Source organism: Trichoplusia ni, chromosome 2, assembly GCF_003590095.1.
Source record: "Trichoplusia ni isolate ovarian cell line Hi5 chromosome 2, tn1, whole genome shotgun sequence".
Classification (NCBI taxonomy): domain Eukaryota; kingdom Metazoa; phylum Arthropoda; class Insecta; order Lepidoptera; family Noctuidae; genus Trichoplusia; species Trichoplusia ni.
Window position 1 is genome coordinate 4,520,683 of NC_039479.1, and position 18,408 is coordinate 4,539,090.

An 18,408-nucleotide genomic window follows, 5' to 3' on the forward strand; every position below is an offset into this window, starting at 1 on the left:
CCAAACTTATAATACTTTAAAAATGTTAAAAGCACAGTACCTTTGGTCCAAGTGATGTGCAATGGTATGGTGATGTGGACTTCGCCAGCTGACCTCCAGTGGGGCGTCCCCTGACGCCGCGCACTGAAGATGAGCTGCCTCCCCTGCTGTCACTTGTACAGTCTTGCTTTTCATTGGAAAACGGGCAGGAGCTAGGAAAAACGACTTGAGTTAGAATTTAGTAAAAACAAACTTACTCCAAGTCTGAGATGTCCCAAAAACTCAGGAACTATATAAACGAAGTGTTTACCTTAGCAAAACCTTGACATACAAGTAATTTCTTCTACTTGTTGTAAATTCCTATTGACTTTTCTAATAAAATTAACTTGCCAAAGGGAAGGATCGAAAGTCTTAACGAATGTTATTTAAACTAAATATCGGAATGAGAACTGAATTCTAATGATGAACTTTGAGAGCTACGGACTATTAGAAGTCAGGATATTAGAAACACAAGACAGGTTCACAATCAACTAACCTAATCGAGCCAGTTCGTGCTATGTTTTGGTAACTAGCATCAAGACAATAAGATCTTGGCAATGGAATATCCATCTATTAAACGCTGTCCTGCGATTTTATCTACGTGATGCGACAGTTTCTGGCAAATGACAATTGCTGTTAAGCATTATATCTTATATTGTACCAAAATAAAATAAATGTGGCCCAAGTATTGTCACCAGCTTCTACGCAGACAAGAAATCGGGACATATTTAGTTACCAAGATAGACCTCCTGTTCGATATTCCTTTTGAGTGCCGCGATAAAAGTGTAGAAAAAATATTTCCATAAAGGCACGCTCGTTATGTTGTGCTTGTGTAGGCCCAGTGTTATTTATTGGCGAGCACCTTGTTTACGAAACCCTCATATTTTTAAGATTTACTGGCTGTTAAAAATATAACATCGCCATTTTCGACACACTGCTGAAAATCAGTTCTACTTTTGGGGAGCTGTCGAAATAAGTTTTGTATCTATTTATTTAGGTTCAAGTGAACGTCTACAAAGTTTATTCATGTGTAAATCCTGGTGAACCTTGTGTCAAACCGAAATAAACAAGCGGGAAATACGATTACGGCTAGAAGCGGAACTGTTTACAAACTGTTCGCGGACGTGACGAGTTTAGGGAGCCGCCGTCCGCCACAATCGAAGAAAGTTACACTGGTGTTTGCACAATCTACGATTTGTTAACGACAACATAAATAACAATGTTCACCGAGATGTGTTTTCGAGCCGAAGAGGTTTGATTTAAACAATCATAAATAACGGCTTGGGCTTCGTAAACGTCACGACAAACGATATTTCATGATATTTGCTCCTCAACAAAAGCCAATATCGTCGAATACAAACACGTACACCGCGGACTTATTCTAGTGGAAGCCAACTGTCTCGTTTTCCAATAAAGAGGAGACGTATTGCGACGTACGGTCATTGAGTTTTCTGCTCAGACGCGCTCGCTCGCGCTGCCGACCGCCGACAATCGAATAAACTACAAATACATCGTCGCCTTTATTGTGTCTATTCAGCGGTCAAACAGGGAACGTTTAATTAGAACTAATATCAAAGCTTCGCGACGAGAAGTTCAACTCAGTTTCATAAGGCCACAAACAAAACTATCAACTTTAAATAGCGCGGCGAACTTATTTCTCTTAGTTAACACAATTGTGACTGCGGTTAATTGGGAAAGTAACTTTCCTTCACTTTAGTTTTCATAAAAGTTAGCAATAGAATGTAAGTCCAGCCACAGAACGATCTAAATTAAGTTTTAAAGTACCGACAGCTCTAGCATCAGGGACCGAGCAAAGTGGTGAGAAAATGGACTTCCTTTAATGTTATATAGGTACAATATGAAGCTGGCAGGTCAGCAATTTGAGCAAGTTATCGGGGCGTCGTGGAATTCTATAGAATTAAATAAAGGTATGGTCGGGTAGAAAAGTTATTGAGTGTTCCTCATTTTATTGTTCAGTCTTTCCTTTTCCGTAATGTTGATTAAATTCCGAAGTCGCAGTAATCAAGAAGTAGTTGCTTAATTGTAAACGATATTCCATTTCCTTGTGTGCTACATGCGATAGTAATGTTATTTTCAATGTTACTGCAACGTTAAACAATGTTCCTTGACAAAACAACACAAAAGGTTCCACTTCTTAAAAAGAAGGTTATAAAACGTAATAGTTCCAGTTAGAAGACAATGCGTTCTTGACATTTATTTTGCTAAGGACAGCTCCATTTCTCCGCAACAAAACAATAATGACGCAAAAGAATTTTCATTTGAGTACGACCCGGGCTTGTCCCGGCGAAACTCATCGCTGCGACGGATCCTCCATCAAGACATTCCACAACTTTTCACAGACCTTCGACAAAAAGATGCTTCCTTTTTATACACTACGTATAGCTAGGTATATGATCCTCGTGGTAAAAATTCTATTTCCTTCGGCAAATTGACTGACCGAATTTGAAAGAGATTGGAATCGGGCCGGTCTTTGGATCATACAATTTATCGTTATGGAAATCTAATACAAGTAAGTGTCTTCGTCCTTCTTTACTTTTACGGGGTATCGGCAATGGATTACTTTAGTAATTAGAAGAAGGGGAGACTTTTTACTTACCGTTTACTTTTAAGAAGATGAGTTTGCTTAGTCCGGCGCCTATGTCGTTTCTAGCTTCGCAGAGATAATGCCCCTCGCTGTCTTTGGCCACTCGCTCGAACACGAGGGAGCCATTCTCCAGGACCCTTGAGCTCCCTTCAAACATGAAGTCTTTGTATTCGCCAGGAGTGTTACCTGTGCAAAATTTGACCCAGTTATTATTACGCTGTAGAGGTTTGAAAAGTTTTACAATTTAGACAAAAGCATAGAACGTTAAGTCCATGAGTATTTCGTTTAGGTTATATGATTAAACTCTTTTCATATCGCGCAGCAGATTTAATTTACAGAAGTTAAATTCAACTCACCCACAGCCTTCTTCCACGTGATTGTTGGTTTAGGGTAACCATCGGCTTGACATTGTAATGTCACATCTTGGCCAGCGGCTACCGCCACGTCATTAGGCTCCAAACGCCATCGAGGCGGGACTAAACATTAATAACTACAGTTAATCTCGTTACTTATTATTAAAGATAAAATACAAAGAGGACTTTTATTACCATTGACTGTTAAGGGTATTGTGTATCGCTCTGACCCAGCTACATTAGAAGCAATGCACGTGTAATTCCCACTATGTAGTGACGTCACTTGCTCGATAACCAATGACGCGCTGTACTCGTCCATTCTTCGTGTTATTATACCGCTGGGCGCGTAAGGCGATGACGTCACAGGCTGCCCGTTTTTCTCCCACCGAAAAGCGACCGGCAAATCGCCCTCTAAGATCTGGCAAGAGATTGCCGCTCTCATACCTTCCCGCAATAAATTTGTTAGTGCTGGTATAGGCAAGATTTTTGGCTGAACTGCAAAAAATAAAATTTTATATTTTTAGAGAGTAAGAACGCCTCTAGATACAATATTATACATTATACCAAACACGTGTCGTAGTTCGAGTTAGTAATATGAATGGTAGAGAAAGTAAATACCTACTTAAACTTTTGGCACGTACTACTTGACACTTTTTTTTCAAATTCTACTTATTTATTTCTCAACTGCACAATATGGCGTGATGGTGTTGTCAATGATCCTATCTAAATATTGTGTTGCGCCATAGGCTGGCTTCGTTCAAACTACACATGAATCGGGCCGAATTAGGCCAGTGTTACTCACGCAGAATTATTCATATCCCAAAATTCTGCGCAATTTCGCCACGTCGACGCAGTTAATTTCGTCATAAATTGTTTGGGTGCCTAACTGTTAATTAGAATGAAATCTTAAAGCTCTCAGCCTTGATTTCGCGGACCTCATTTCAGAGGGTTGCTTTGTAAAGGTTTCATTCATTTTTTTTAAATATTTTTATTTTATTGCCCTATTAACCAGGGTTAGGCGGGAGTTTAACGCTTCGCGGATGCCGCGGTAATGGTAAACGTGCTAACTTTAATGAATTACGGATGAGTAACTCCACCCCTCTTGAATTCGTGATTTTATAGCGCATTAAATCTTAGTAAAGAAAATGAGAAAGTTTATGCTCTAATTTCCCTTTTAAGACAGGGGTGGATAAAAATTTTGGGATTTGATAATTACATATTAGATAATGTGTTTGGAGAAAAGTTAAGGAGCATTAAGTAAGGATTTATATTAAAAGTTCTTCCGTACGGAAAAATGATTCAGCTTAAATTATATTACTTACGTGAAAAAATCTGAACAAGGTTTCGGTAGGTAACTGGTAATAATTTTCTGCCGAAAATAGGACGACGTTAGCGTAACTGCTCCCTTACAATGTTTCATAAAATATAAAGACCTTAATAAAGGTTTTTTAGTACCGAAAATAAAGTACCTATCATACGTACGTTCCGTTTTACTATAGCTCCTCGTGGTCCTAACAAAAAAGTGCCTTCTGAAACTAACCTTGAAACCATGAAGTAAATGGAAGCATTACCTTGATTTGTTACATTTTAATTAATCATGTGATTATTTTAATATTCTAAAGTAAAGGTAATTAATTAAAATGACAATAAAATAAAATGTATTCCATAGGTTATTTGCCAAAATCAACGAAATAGTTCGTCAGTTAGGTAAAAATATTGAATTTGCATTTGAAATTAATAGCACACCATTAAAAAGTTAGGAAGATTGAAAGAAATCAGATAATGAAATGTATCAGAAATCAGAAATCAGATAATAGGCAGTGGGGCCTAGAAACATCACTAATTGCTATTTAAAAGCGTACTTGTAAGTGACGTCACACAAGATTTGAAATCACTCTATTCATTTTATTTTTTGTTTGAAAAAAAACTTGTCTAATATCTTTTGGAAATCTGTCTGACCGACTAAACAGATTTTTTGTCGTCATATAACCTATTCGTTTCCCATCTTATTCCTTGTACTTTTAACTTTATTACCAGTTAGTAAGGCTGATAATTCTCAGGATCTAGATTGTACGGAACTGACCTAGTATTTGTACTTCGACGTCACGTCTGGCCGCGTGTCGTTGTCTGTTGGCAGCTTGGCACGTGTATGTGCCAGCATCTTCACCTCTTTGCGTCTGTTCCACGATCAATGTGCCATTAGGAAACACCTTCTGCCGTCGGTTTAGGGGTAGAGTCTGTCCATCTGTTGGCAAAAATTGGTTGTTAAATGGGTGTTTACGTCAATGTAATACTAGTAGTTCTGTTCAAGTGTATATCAGATTATAATTCACTTTACAAATTGTAAATGATTAGGAAAGGTTTACTTGTACATTTAGTATTAAGTTATGTTCATAATCCTCACGAATGAAAGAGAGAATACATAAAAACTTCTTAGAAAGAAATCTGCAAGGTGAAAATGATGAGGAGAAATCAATTTGTATGGAATTTTATTACAAAGTACATTCAATACTAGGAGTAGAGGCTAGTGGGGTAAGTCCGAGTTAGTGCCGATGATGAATAACTTAAGTATGGAGCAAGATTAGAATAGGTAGTACACTTATAACTCGTCTCTTGCGAATCAGAACATTATAAAAGCAAAAACACAAGTTGAAGAACTTTGGACATCATCAGCAAGTTCCTTAGAGTAATTTGAATTTATAATACTTTTACACTTTGAATGGGTTGACCAGTTTCCAGTAACGGAAAGCTATTTATTTAGTACTTAAAACTTTAACTCGTCTTACAAAATAACTAAGATCGGATCCCAAAATAGGCGACGTTAACAAATTGGGTATCTATTGTGAAATCGGATTCAAAAGTTTTGTTTAAAAGACTTTACATAATTTGCAGGAGGTTTACATTAGAATCAGCTTGTGTTTTATTTAGTTACAAATCGTTAAAAGTAATTATACCTACATATTAAGACATCATAAATATTTATGACTGCTACCAATCTGATTTAGAAGAAATCTTTCGAGTGAATTTGAATAAAATCAAAGTACACGGGCGCCGCCGAGGAAAATAATTTCTTATTTAAAATTGTCGGTGCAAAACCACGTAACTACATACGGCACTCGGCCGAGAGTTTGCCAGTAAAAATAAAATTTCAACAGTTGCTTAGAGCAGTAGCAAGTTTGGCGAAATGTGCACTGCCATTCGAAAATACCCAATTTTAAATTTAAATATTCAAATTTCGAAGTAGGTCAACGTTTAACGTACCTATTTAAAATTTTAACCTGTTTTGGTAGTACCTACGTTTGGTTTTGAAACATAAATGACCAATCTTATATTAAAGGACCTTCATGGGTTGAAATAAAAGTTGTGTAACCTCAAATTTGTTATGTTGCTACGATTAATAATTTTTTTACTTCACGTAACTTTCATTTTAAGGGTAAATTTTAAATTCAATGTAATATAGTATATAGGACATGGACAATGTATAGCACGACATAGCATATAAATCATACAGAATCAATTGACCAGAAACCAATTTTGTTCCGACAAATATAGATTATCAAAGTACATTGTTCGAGAAACCTTTATCTAAAAATATTTAATAAAATATGACGTAACCCTGTTTTTCACCTCTTGATTCATAATCGATGCAGGTATCAAAAACCGTGGGTCAGCTTAATGAGAGTGGGCACGCTATGAAAGATAAGGTTCCTTGTTGACAAGGGTTCGAAACGAAAAAGGAAAATTACGAGGGAGTGACCGGACAGTCTTAATTTGATCTTTCTCTGTAATACTGGTAAACGAGAGGAGGGTTTCATGTCCTTAACAATTTTTATTTCAAGTGAAATTTATTGGGATTCTTTATTGAGTGTCTTGGAAATTTTATACTCGAAATGTTAGTCTTGCTTATTTAATTTACTTGTTGTGTATGTATGTCTAGTCTGTGTTTCAAGATTTTAATCTTCACGTTATCAGTGAGTCGAAGTAGGTAGCTTACCTAGGTAAGTCGACGTGGTAATCTCTAGTGGATGTAATACCTAACTTAGCTCTAGCGGGTGGAAAGCTCTTATATTCCAAAATTCAAGCGCATATTGTGTAAATAACCAGAAACCAAAATTATTCCGTGTTTATTATTTAAATTTTATGTTTTATTCTCCACGCTTTTAAAGTATTTTAGCGCGCTTTCCATAGACTCTACCATAAAGAAATGGGGCTAACTTTTTATAGCGTTGCTTGGTTGAAAAGGAAATTAAAATAAGAATCACGCAATAAAAAAAGTATTTAATTTTGTTTTTTGTCTATTGTAAATTCAACTTTTTAATTATTTTAATAGAGTTGTAAAATAATACGAAGTTTTAAATTTTTAGATTTGTTTTATATGAATCTGATAAAAATATGTCAATTGTCTTCCCATAGGAACAAAGAATGCGCGTAGCATGAACGATAAACATTTCACAAAATCGAATTAAAATTACAAAACCGAATATACCCCAAAAATAATAAAATTGTGTACAGCCTCGACCATCGGGTTCCTAATTACCGATTGCGATCCCCTTCAGTCGACCCCTATCTTGATTCTCAAGTTGTTGTTGAGTCAGGAGTCTGTTGAATATCTTACAGAGCCATCAGCTCGATGTAATTAATATGAGAGCAGTGCGGCTGACAGTTCAATGCCTGATCTATAAATAAGGCGTTTAAGCTGGTTTAAAGGGGAACATGTAGTGAAAAAAGTAATGATACCAAAAGTTGTGAAGTTAAATTAGGTTTCGTTCTTCCAAGTTCAGTAGACAAAGACGAGATGAGACGGAATAGTTGTGAGAGTTTTTATGCTCATTGGTTACTCCTGTTAAATGAAACAGTACTAATAGGATATTAAGTTCTCGATAGAAATATATTTCGACTAGCTGTTGCCCGCGAATTCGTTCCCGGGTAGAAGAAGATATAAGTTATGATTTATACCCGTCCTGTTTTTTTCACATTTTCCATTGTATCTTCGCTCTTATTAGTAGCAGCGTGATGGTTTATAGCCTAAAGCCTTCCTCGATTAATTGTCTATTCAACACAAAAATAATTTTTCAATTTGGACCAGTAGTTCCTGAGATTAGCGCGTTCAAACAAACAAACTCTTCAGCTTTATATATTACTAGCTGTTGCCCGCGACTTCGTCCCCGTGGGTAGAAGATATAAGTTATGATTTATACCTGCCCTGTTTTTTTTCACATTTTCAATTGTATCTTCGCTCTTTTTAGTCGCAACGTGATGGTTTATAGCCTAAAGCCTTCCTCGGTGAATGGTCTATTCAAAACAAAAATATTTTTTCAATTTGGACCAGTAGTTCCTGAGATTAGCGCGTTCAAACAAACAAACAAACTCTTCAGCTTTATATATTAGTAAGTATAGATAAGTAATAAGTAATAAGTAATAAGTATAAGTATAAGTATAGAAGTATAGAAGTATAGATAGAAGTATAGAAGTATAGATTGTTACTAAAATAACTAAACAAGTGAAAATTATTTCCAAGTAGGTAGTTCTAAACAAAACCTATTAAAGACTGTGTGTGGGTCTCAAATCTCAATATTCGGTTAAAAAACGGATATTATTGCATACTTAAATACAAACCTTAACTAGTTTCTGTTTATTACGTTATATGACAAAAGAAAAAACCCTATTCGAAATGTTTGGAACGTATCAGATTTGTGTAATCAAAATTCTATTTTTATAATACTGAGTATATTTCAAAGCTGGTATCATAATATTTCAAACAAAGTAAATAGATACTTTATTGTTGTACCAAAATAGCATGGTATTCTTAAAGGATTGTTAGAAGGAAAAACAAGAGGGAAATAACTTAGATTTGTCCTTAATTGGATGTTGCGAAGGTGTCTATCCTATTAGATTGTGGACGCAATCTTCTCGGCCGAGATTACAAAGGTATAACAAACATATTAAATGTTGACAGTCTTCAGTAAACGAATAAAAGATTGATAAAAATGAGCACGGTACTTTTATCCTATTCTTTAATTTATTAAATTGACAATCATAATACATTGCATTAACATATTGCATTACACAATACATTGAGTATCTATTTTTAAATGTGTTGACAAAATGTTCGTTCACAGAAATGTTGTTACAAAATATGACAATCGAATTCCGAATATCAATCGTTTGAAACACGATTCACGATTTGAAATAAAAAGCTTTTACGTTTGTTGGACACGGTCATGGGTATTAGTAAATTACTAAATCCTAAATCTAAGTCTGAAACTTCATTCATGAAACCTCTATACTTACCTACTATTCTGGTCAATAGAGGCAAAATTAAATATTCTGGTTATATCATACTGGCATGTTGACAAATATCAGACGGGATTTGACGACCTCCGTGGTCGAGTGGCGTACGCACCAGTTTCAAGGTGTCGCTAGCTCTGAGGTCCCGGGTTCGATCCTCGGTCGAGTCAATGTAAAAATTCACATTTCTACATTGTCTCGGGTCTGGGTGTTTGTGGTACCTTCGTTGTATCTGAATTCCATAACACAAGTGCTTTAGCAACTTACTTTGGTTTCAGAGCAATGTATGTGATGTTGTCCGCATTTATTTAAAGAATTATCGCTGCTAATTAATTTATTTATTTATGTTTAAATTGAGAAAAAGTTGTTGGAGAATCAAATTTGCGTGAGACTTACTGACTATTGTATAATAATAACGAGAATAATTATTGAAACGTATTATACGATCGTGAATATAAAGATTAATGGAATGTATGAATTGACTAGATAATGCGCAATGAATAGACAGCGCAATGCCGGGGAGATTAGCCAGCGTCCAGCGCGCTTAGCAAGTGGTGACGGGCGAGTATTAAAAATAATATGGGAAAATGTTTAGAGCGATGAAATCGCCAGGAATAAGCAATAATGAGCCTTAATAAGTGTTTAATTGAATACCTTATCCAATGTCGGCTATGCTGACCCGCTGCCGACACATTCATAAAAACAACGCAAACATAATATCATAACGAAATACAAAACAAAAACTCTTATAACTTGTGTTGTCAATATTCCTTGGATAATCTAAAAGTTATATGTAGTTATTCGTTTCACCTTCGCCCTAGTTTCTTAGACCTGTTGCTAGAAGGCACCCGTCACCTCCCCGGGGGCCTTAATTCGATACTGTTTGACTAAAGTGTCGTTCGTTTCGTCTTCAATGTCTTCTTTTATTTAGTGGATATTGAACACCTATTTTTGTTACTAGAAAACTAGAAAGATATAAATTATGTTTAACGGTTCTTGTTTTCTGTCGTATTTGAATGTTTGTTTGTTTAAAATGTGTTTCGGAAGCTTTAAATAGTGAAATAAATAATCATTATTCAGTGTACTTAGAGCCCTAACTGTAAACTTTTAAAAGTGCCTGAAAAATTAGCTACCTACCTGAAATTAAACTTAGGATCTCGGTTTTGAATACCGATATTATAAATGGTTTTCCAAAACATAAACATGAGTTTTTTTGTATAACTGGATAAAACACTAATTTTAGCATCGGGTTTATAAAATGAAACATAATTTTGAGAGCCACGTGTAATTTTAATTAAATACGAGTATAATACCGAAATTTAATGCGACGTTTTAAAATCCATTCAGGTGTTACGTTACGGGTATAAAACATTAATGACATTTATAAGAGTATTTTTAGTCCATTTAGCAGCATTACAAATAAGTGATAATGGCGTATTCATTTTATGTGTATTTTATTGAATATTGGGAATAGGATGGAACTTAATTATAACTGACATATTTACTAAATATTCGACGGAACTGTTCGGAATCCTACTATAATAGTATAAACGCGAAAGTTTGTATGTATGGATGTCTGGATTTTTGTTTCTCTTTCACGCAAAAACCACTGAACGGATTTAGATGAAACTTGGTACACAGATAGTTCATAACTAGGATTAAAACAGGATAGTTTTTATCCCGATTTTATGTTGTTGAGGGATATTTTTTTGGTTTGTAGCGAGCGGGTTCGCGGGCAACAGCTAGTAATTAATAACTGAAATATGCAGTGAATAATGGACGAAACAATATTGTTCGGAATGTAATTATATTGTTTTGAGGTTCTTCAATAATTTTACAATGAAAATTTCGAATTATTATGTTAATCTGGTTACTTTCACTTTGGTTTCAGTTCTGGAAATTTGGATTGTCGTTTGTAGTCACATTGTAGAGCATCTGTTAAGTCGGGCTGGTTGGGAATCAGCTTGGTGAGATATGATTCGGGCAATTCTTTTTTTTATCCAAATATTTATTCACAAGTTTCTAGTACAAGACGCTTATGCACGTATATATGCCTTGAAATATGAATCGCGCAATTCTTTTTTGTTCTTCCCAATATTTAGACACCGTGAATTTTTAGTCGTCTTACAAAAGCAGCCCAGTTCATGTATCCAATGACTAGAACACGTTCATGATAAAAAAATTGGTATTTTGAATAAATTTAATTAAAAAAAAAATGCAATTTTTATTCAATATTATGATGCAATTCGTAGTTTTTTAGAAACACAGCTCTGTTGCGAGCGCGGTCCGAGCCTTGTAACAATAGTAAGAGGGGCGGGCGGCGGTGTTTTTATCATTTTTTAGAGTATTTTCAGATTTCTCTTGTTTAATTTTTCTTCAAACTTATTATCTAAGTTGATGATAAAAAAATCATAATCGCGCCTAGAGGTATTTTGCGTCGGATACATGAACTGGGCTGCTTTTGTAAGACGACTAAAAAATCACCGTGTATACAAGTTTTTAGTACAACATGCACGTACATATGCGTCCTCAATTTCGTCATAACATCTTTGAGAATATTTTTCAGTTTTGTTTTCGATACAAATTCGAATACCTGTCCATATGATACAATTATTCGTTATAAAGTAAAGTGTACGCATGTATTTTTGTTGCTCTACATTTTGTAATGCAACATTCACAACACGTATTTTACAGAATTTATTATTCATAAAAGATTGATGATAATTAAAATAAAATGTATAAAAGTAGGGGTTTGTTGAAGTAATAAAGTGTTGTTTACATCTGGGTTTTGTGTACATGTAGTTATTTTTGTTCATTAAAATGTTATGTCAGTTTCTCTAGGCAGGTACACTGAATTACTTTTATGTACCGTAAAACGCGTGAATACAGTTTCAAGGGGTTAAAAAGAAAAAAATTAGGCTGCGTGCTTTGCTTGCTTAATATGCATAAATAATGCAAAATAATGCATAAATATTTTATTAAATGCTTAATTTTTTTTTGTTATTATCTTTCGCTAATTACGATATGTCGCTCTAACATAGTCCCTCAATTTATGTCAACTAATTGAATTAGGTATAAGAACCGGAGCCGTAGTGAGTATCCTTTTGATGTGAATAACAGGATATCGGACAGTTAGTGTTATCGGAAACTCGCTTCAACACTTTAAGGCAGCTTCCTGAAGTGATTTTCAACCGACTTAAAAAAAGCGCAGGTTCTCAATTCGTCGGTATTTTGTTTTTCTTTCTATATTTGTCGCCTTAGAACTTCGGATTGGATGAACCGATTTTCCTAATTCTTATCATAATTTGGTCAATCGTCATTAATTTGATTCCTACACAAAATGCATCATTTTTGTCTCATTCGTTTTATTTAAAGTCCGTTGTACGTTTTTGTTCTTAAAATATGTTCAGCGACAAGAAAAAAAGAGTTTTTGACCTTTCAATAGAATGTAAGAATAGAGTACGACGAGTAAAGTTGTTCATTAGTAAACATTTCCAAAAAAGCACAACGAATACATTTAAGGAAAATAAAAATCATTTTTACAAAAGCCCCCGGGCGGCAATTCAATTTTTGTACGTGAGGCTCTGACGAAAATTATGTCAATTTCGTATCATTAGTGGAGCTAGGGTTGTCACCTGTGAATAAAATAATAAAGGCACCCGTGACCTAGAAGACAGGGCAAGTATGAAGACTAACGAAAAGATACTACGTCGTATAAGTGTACTTAGATTTTAGTTGACCGTAACTTATTTCGATTAACTTAAAGTGAAATTTGGGTACGAAGTACTTTACGTTTTGAATGTCATGTACAAGCTTACGTGGTAAAACTAAAATCTTAATCCCAAATAAACAAGAGAAGTTTTGTATTGTTTACCTAGGTATATGGCTCACGGGATTATCTAGCTCGACTCGAGACCCTGTTGCTGCTTCAGCTCATGATTAAGGCCGCTTAGGTCCAAAACTAGTCAGGAAATCCCGATAAATATGCGAAGCAAACCAAGTCAGCATTTAAGTATGAATCCTCTACTATGTTGTAGCTTAAACGCCTTGATTTTAGAACTTGATAACCCTAATGTACATTGAATCATTGAGACGCTACAAAACAAGACTGCCTTTTATTACTTTTCATTTTCTACATTAACCATTCTCTTGAGACACATTTTGACTCATAAATAATAATGATGTACTATTATTGTTATAACCTGAAAAGCGTTACCAACCGTATATCACATTTTATACGTATCACACAATATATAAAATTTTCTCTTCTTTTTTGACTACCAAATGTTTTTAGTGTGTGCAAAATTTAAAAAGAAACGGTTTACTTAGATGAGTATGGTTTATCCAGTATGAGATTTCAGGGGTTTGTAAACTTCGGTTAGGTTAATTTATCCCGCTCTGGTTTAAATATTAATGGTTTGTGGCCAGTCGCCACCCGTTCGGTCGCTCCTCAGCAACCGACTGTTAGTACCCCTTATCGACATTTAAATAAGTAAACAGCTGTTTCTAATAAGAATATTGTGAAACTAAAGTAACATCACATCATCATACACCCAGTGCCTTTAGTGTAACGAGATCGGGATAGTTGCCAGAATGTTCGTTAAATCAACGGGCATTTGGCAAAGAATTGACGCAAAGCATGTAATACTCAGCGTGAATAACCTAATAAATGCCTCTATCAATGTCTATTGGGCAAGATCCAAACTAATATTATAAATGCGAAAGTAACTCTGTCTGTCTGTCTGTCTGTCTGTCTGTCTGTCTGTCTTTTCTTCACGCCTAAACTACTGAACCGATTTGTGTGAAATTTGGTACAGACATAGTTTGAAACTTGAGAAAGGACATAGGATAGTTTTTATTACAAAAAATAAAAATAAAAAATAAAATTTATTACGGACATACTATATAATAGTGCCATCTATTGGTCAAATGTCGAGCTGTTCCTATGCTCCGTAGATAGATGGCGTTAATCGCGCAATGGTGTCATTACACGTGTTCGGTTCATGTTATTGTTTTAATTCATCGGAAAATCCATCAGAAAAATGTAAATAAACAGTAAAAAGGTGTAAAAAAAATAATATTAATATAATAAAAGTTTTACTACAAAGAAAATGCTCTAACGGAGTATAGATAATTCTATTAGTACTACGCGCAATGGTGTCGATCGTTACACGAGTTCGGTTCATGTTGTTTTAATTCATCGGAAAAAAGTAAATAAATAGTAAAAAGGTATGAAAAAAATAATAAAATAACATATAAAAAATATAATACTACTTTTAGTACAAAGAAAATGCCCGAACGGAGTATAGATAAATAATCCGAGTTGTCACTATGGTCGATAGATGGCGTTGGGATCGAAATAGATCGCGCTATGGTTTCGTTACACGCATTTGGTTGGGTATCGGCCGAGCGCTTCGGTACCGTCGTGGTAAAATTGTATTGTCGGTTGTATGGTCGTTTATGTGGATTGGTCCTGTTTCGTAAATTCTAAATTGGTTCCGTTGTTTGATGTAGGTTTGATCTCGAATATTAGTACTTAGTTATTTTGTTTAGTAAAACTGTAATTCTAAGTTCGTTTTAAATTATTTAGTTTTAAGCTTGGTTGTTAAATAGGATAGGTTGTAATATAATTTAATTGAAATTTAATATAATTGAAACGCAGAGCTCATTCTGTTGATTTTTGAAGAGTTCCCTGGGATATCTTCTACATTTCAGACTGATCAAATTTATATGGGACCACACTGACACTTTACTCTTTCAAACACAAAAGAATTTCTCAAATCGGTCAATAACTGATATGCCTTAATATACATATAAAAATACGGTCAAATTGAGAACCTCCTCCTTTTTTTGCAGTGGGTTAAAAACTTTCTGCTCAAAGTAAATTTACGGACGAAGTCGCGGGCAAAACTACCCATGCTAAAAATGCGATAATAACTCTGTCTATCTGTCTTTCCGTCACGCCTAAACTACTGAACCGATTTGGATGAAATTTGGTTCAGACATAGTTTGGAACTCGAGAAAGGACATAGGATAGTTTTTATCCCAAAAATCCTGCGGGAGCGGGAACTTCTCAAAAATCCCGCGAGATCGGGAACTATGTGAGTAAAACCAAAAATCTGCCGGAAGTCACTGTTCCACGCGAACGAAGTCGCGGGCAAAAGCTAGTTCTGTTATATTGAAGGACTTACGATGTAACTGTTTAGCAGTAAAAGTGTCGACATCGTTACTGAATCAATACGCTTTTCTTCTCTTAAAGCTTTTTTATAATGTTTGTATAGTATGTAATTCGTTTTACTTACTTATGTATATTTGTAATTATTATCCAAGAAACTCAATATAAATGTCAATAAACTTATCCAACCCTATCCTTCATCCGGAACAGTTATAAAAACAGTGATCCAACCCCAAGATTCCTGAATGCCTGGCAAAACTTCGACACGCCTGTGTTCAATAAACAAGCTGTGAATAAGTTAGGAGCCGCTTACCTCGTTCCCACGTGATCGACTCGATAGGGTAGCCGGCGACAGGGCACTTGATATTCAGGTCGCTCCCAGCCACGGCGGTAACTTTGGGCATCTCTCGGATGTACGGCAAGCCATACACGTTGACTCTGGCCGCGTGGAGTGCTTTCCCCGCAGTGTTGGATGCCACGCAGGCGTACTCTCCCCCGTCCTGCTCGGTCACTCGACTGATGTTCAGATGGCTCACGACGTCGTCTTGCAGCGTCACGTGTTGCCCCACTACGAACCTAAATGTAGGATTATGTTGGTGTCTGAATTAAGAAAAAAAGGTTTCGCGACAGTGATATTTAAAATACCTAAAATATAGTATGGGTAATGAAATCTGGTTAAGACAAAAGTTTTTGTTTATGAGTGTTTGTAAAAGACGTACTTCAAAAATCCCATCAGAACCAGTCTAAATTTTCGCGTGCAAACAACATAATAACGAAACTTTGACGGATGACAGATTTTATTGTTTATATCATAACTTCGACTGAGAAAACTATTTATCCCAAGTTTATCTGAGAACAATATTCTCCAAACATTGAGTTTTAGCTTGAAGAATAGTATTAAGAACTATCAAAGCTTCGTTTATTACCTTGAGTTAGTGGGTATAGGGAACCCGTCGAGTAGCCACGTGAACTGCGGCGGAGGATGGCCCATCGCCACACATTTCAGCGACACACTCGGCCCCGGCTGCAAAGTCTGTTCCGAAAACCAATACACCAGCTCGGGCTTCGATTCTGCAACAAATTAAATAAATATATCCCCCATATATTGTTGATAAAGTGATATAGAGCACAATTTCACTGGAATTGTGTTTTCCAGCTAACTGGGTTATTCTATAGAAATACTAAGAATTTATTGAAGCGAGAGGTCGATAAGTATTTTGCTGTGTGAGATACGTTTTCCGAACAAGTAGCTTTATATATTGCAATTCTACGTGATCATTCTGAATTTAACTCTGAGAGAGCTTGTTGACATTTTTGTTGAATATCTTTAACTGTTAATGTATTAAATATGCGGAATGTAACATACATATCGCCTATGTTTTATGTATTTTTTTCATAAATTTCACTGCCTTGTTCGTCTACTGATTAGTGGCCCTAACTGCTTACAGAGGTCTCGGTTTGATTTGGTCGAGATTCAGTTCACAGCCAGAACAAATGATTGTGTGATGAGCACGATCATTTGTTCGATGTCTGGGTTTATTTCAGAGACTAGATGGCGTTGTGTGAAATATTATAGTATAAATTATTCTAATTTATTTATTTTATTACGTTACGCTTCTTTTCTCACTCTGAAAGACTATCTACTTCATACACCGTTAATAACGAACGTATGAAAGGGTGGTTGTAGAGAAATGAATGAAAATTATAAATAGTTGTCGACTTCCAACTTTTGCTTATTAAAAATAATCTAGAGAGGTATGATCAAAGGGGACTTTTCACATTCTGCATTTGTCAGAAATTTTTCTTTTTGCTCTCATACAAACAAACCCATTAACTGGCGAGTATTAAAAACAAAGGCTAAGCTTATTATCTCGGAGTGAGGGGGAAAGAATAATATCGCCCTCGGTCTACGTCAGGGCGGAGCGTGCAGTATAGATGCATCCCGGTCTCTCTGATTAATATTCAGCTCTTTAGATCCTCACGACCGAAGCAGGTATTATCTAATGTTTTTGTAGAAAATGAATGTGCATTTTCATATTTTGTTTAGACGTTTTGCGTTTTGGCTTTGGGTAGTCATTTTTTAGATTTGTTTTTTTTTTAATGTTGGTTATAGAGTTTGTTTGGTATTGTCGGGAAGGTCTATATTTGAATTCTAGTTTTTGGGAAATTTTGGCTATTTAATAGACATTTTTATTGTTGCATTTAAATTAAATGCTTTTTGTATTTAGTTCACGACTATATTACAAGTTTTGCAGAACTGATTACTAATACCAGTGATTCGAAACGCGTTGTGTAGAAAACAGTTTCCTTAAAAAAAAATCATTCTTTTTGGTTAGGTTCTTTAAAATTCAATCGATTCGTTATTCGATCCGTTACTGTCTTCGATCAAGCTTTATCTCGAAATTAATAATTGAAGAGAACGTAAGTAATTTGTGCGCATATTGTTTAATCAATATTTTTTCCATAATCGTTGATCGAATTCATTGGAAAAATGTGGAAATTCATTTCCATACCAGCACATTTGCAGGAAATAATGGCCGCAAATAACCGAGTCCCTCTTATCGAAATGATAAAAACAATATTATTTTTTACACCTCAAAAGTATGTTTTAAAATGCAAATGTAAAAGGAAAAACGAGAACAGCGTTAAATGTAAACTTATTCCTACAATTGCTTTTACAACTCACTTCACTATTACGAAAGTCGATCTTTTTCCATTCGTTCAAAATTCTTAACGAACAACCAAGATTAACTACTGCGCTGTGTCGCCAATAGACATAATAGTTAAACAATAGAAACGTTCACATATAACCCACGGGACAAAGGGTTAAGATATTAAAAAAAAACGTTTAAATTCTGAGTTCATGTCTAGATGTACGTAAGTAGTTGAGGTATTAATGAGACCGACAGACGGCTTCCAGAAATCCGTCCAGCCGACAGCGCGGCACGCTCGCTCCGCTGTGTATAATT

At 35.3% G+C, this 18,408-nt stretch overlaps 1 protein-coding gene across 1 annotated transcript in view; it reads right to left on the reverse strand.

The window, feature by feature from the left end:
- LOC113501433 (Down syndrome cell adhesion molecule-like protein Dscam2) overlaps positions 1-18,408 on the reverse strand; it is a 182,756-nt gene that overhangs the window by 14,598 nt on the left and 149,750 nt on the right. Inside the window, exons 11-17 of the mRNA XM_026882565.1 lie at positions 16,366-16,510; positions 15,753-16,015; positions 5,060-5,221; positions 3,172-3,471; positions 2,980-3,099; positions 2,636-2,809; positions 41-191 (exon numbers count right to left, since the gene is read on the reverse strand). Coding sequence (XP_026738366.1) covers positions 41-191; positions 2,636-2,809; positions 2,980-3,099; positions 3,172-3,471; positions 5,060-5,221; positions 15,753-16,015; positions 16,366-16,510 — 1,315 coding nt within the window. The remainder of the gene's footprint in view (positions 1-40; positions 192-2,635; positions 2,810-2,979; positions 3,100-3,171; positions 3,472-5,059; positions 5,222-15,752; positions 16,016-16,365; positions 16,511-18,408) is intronic.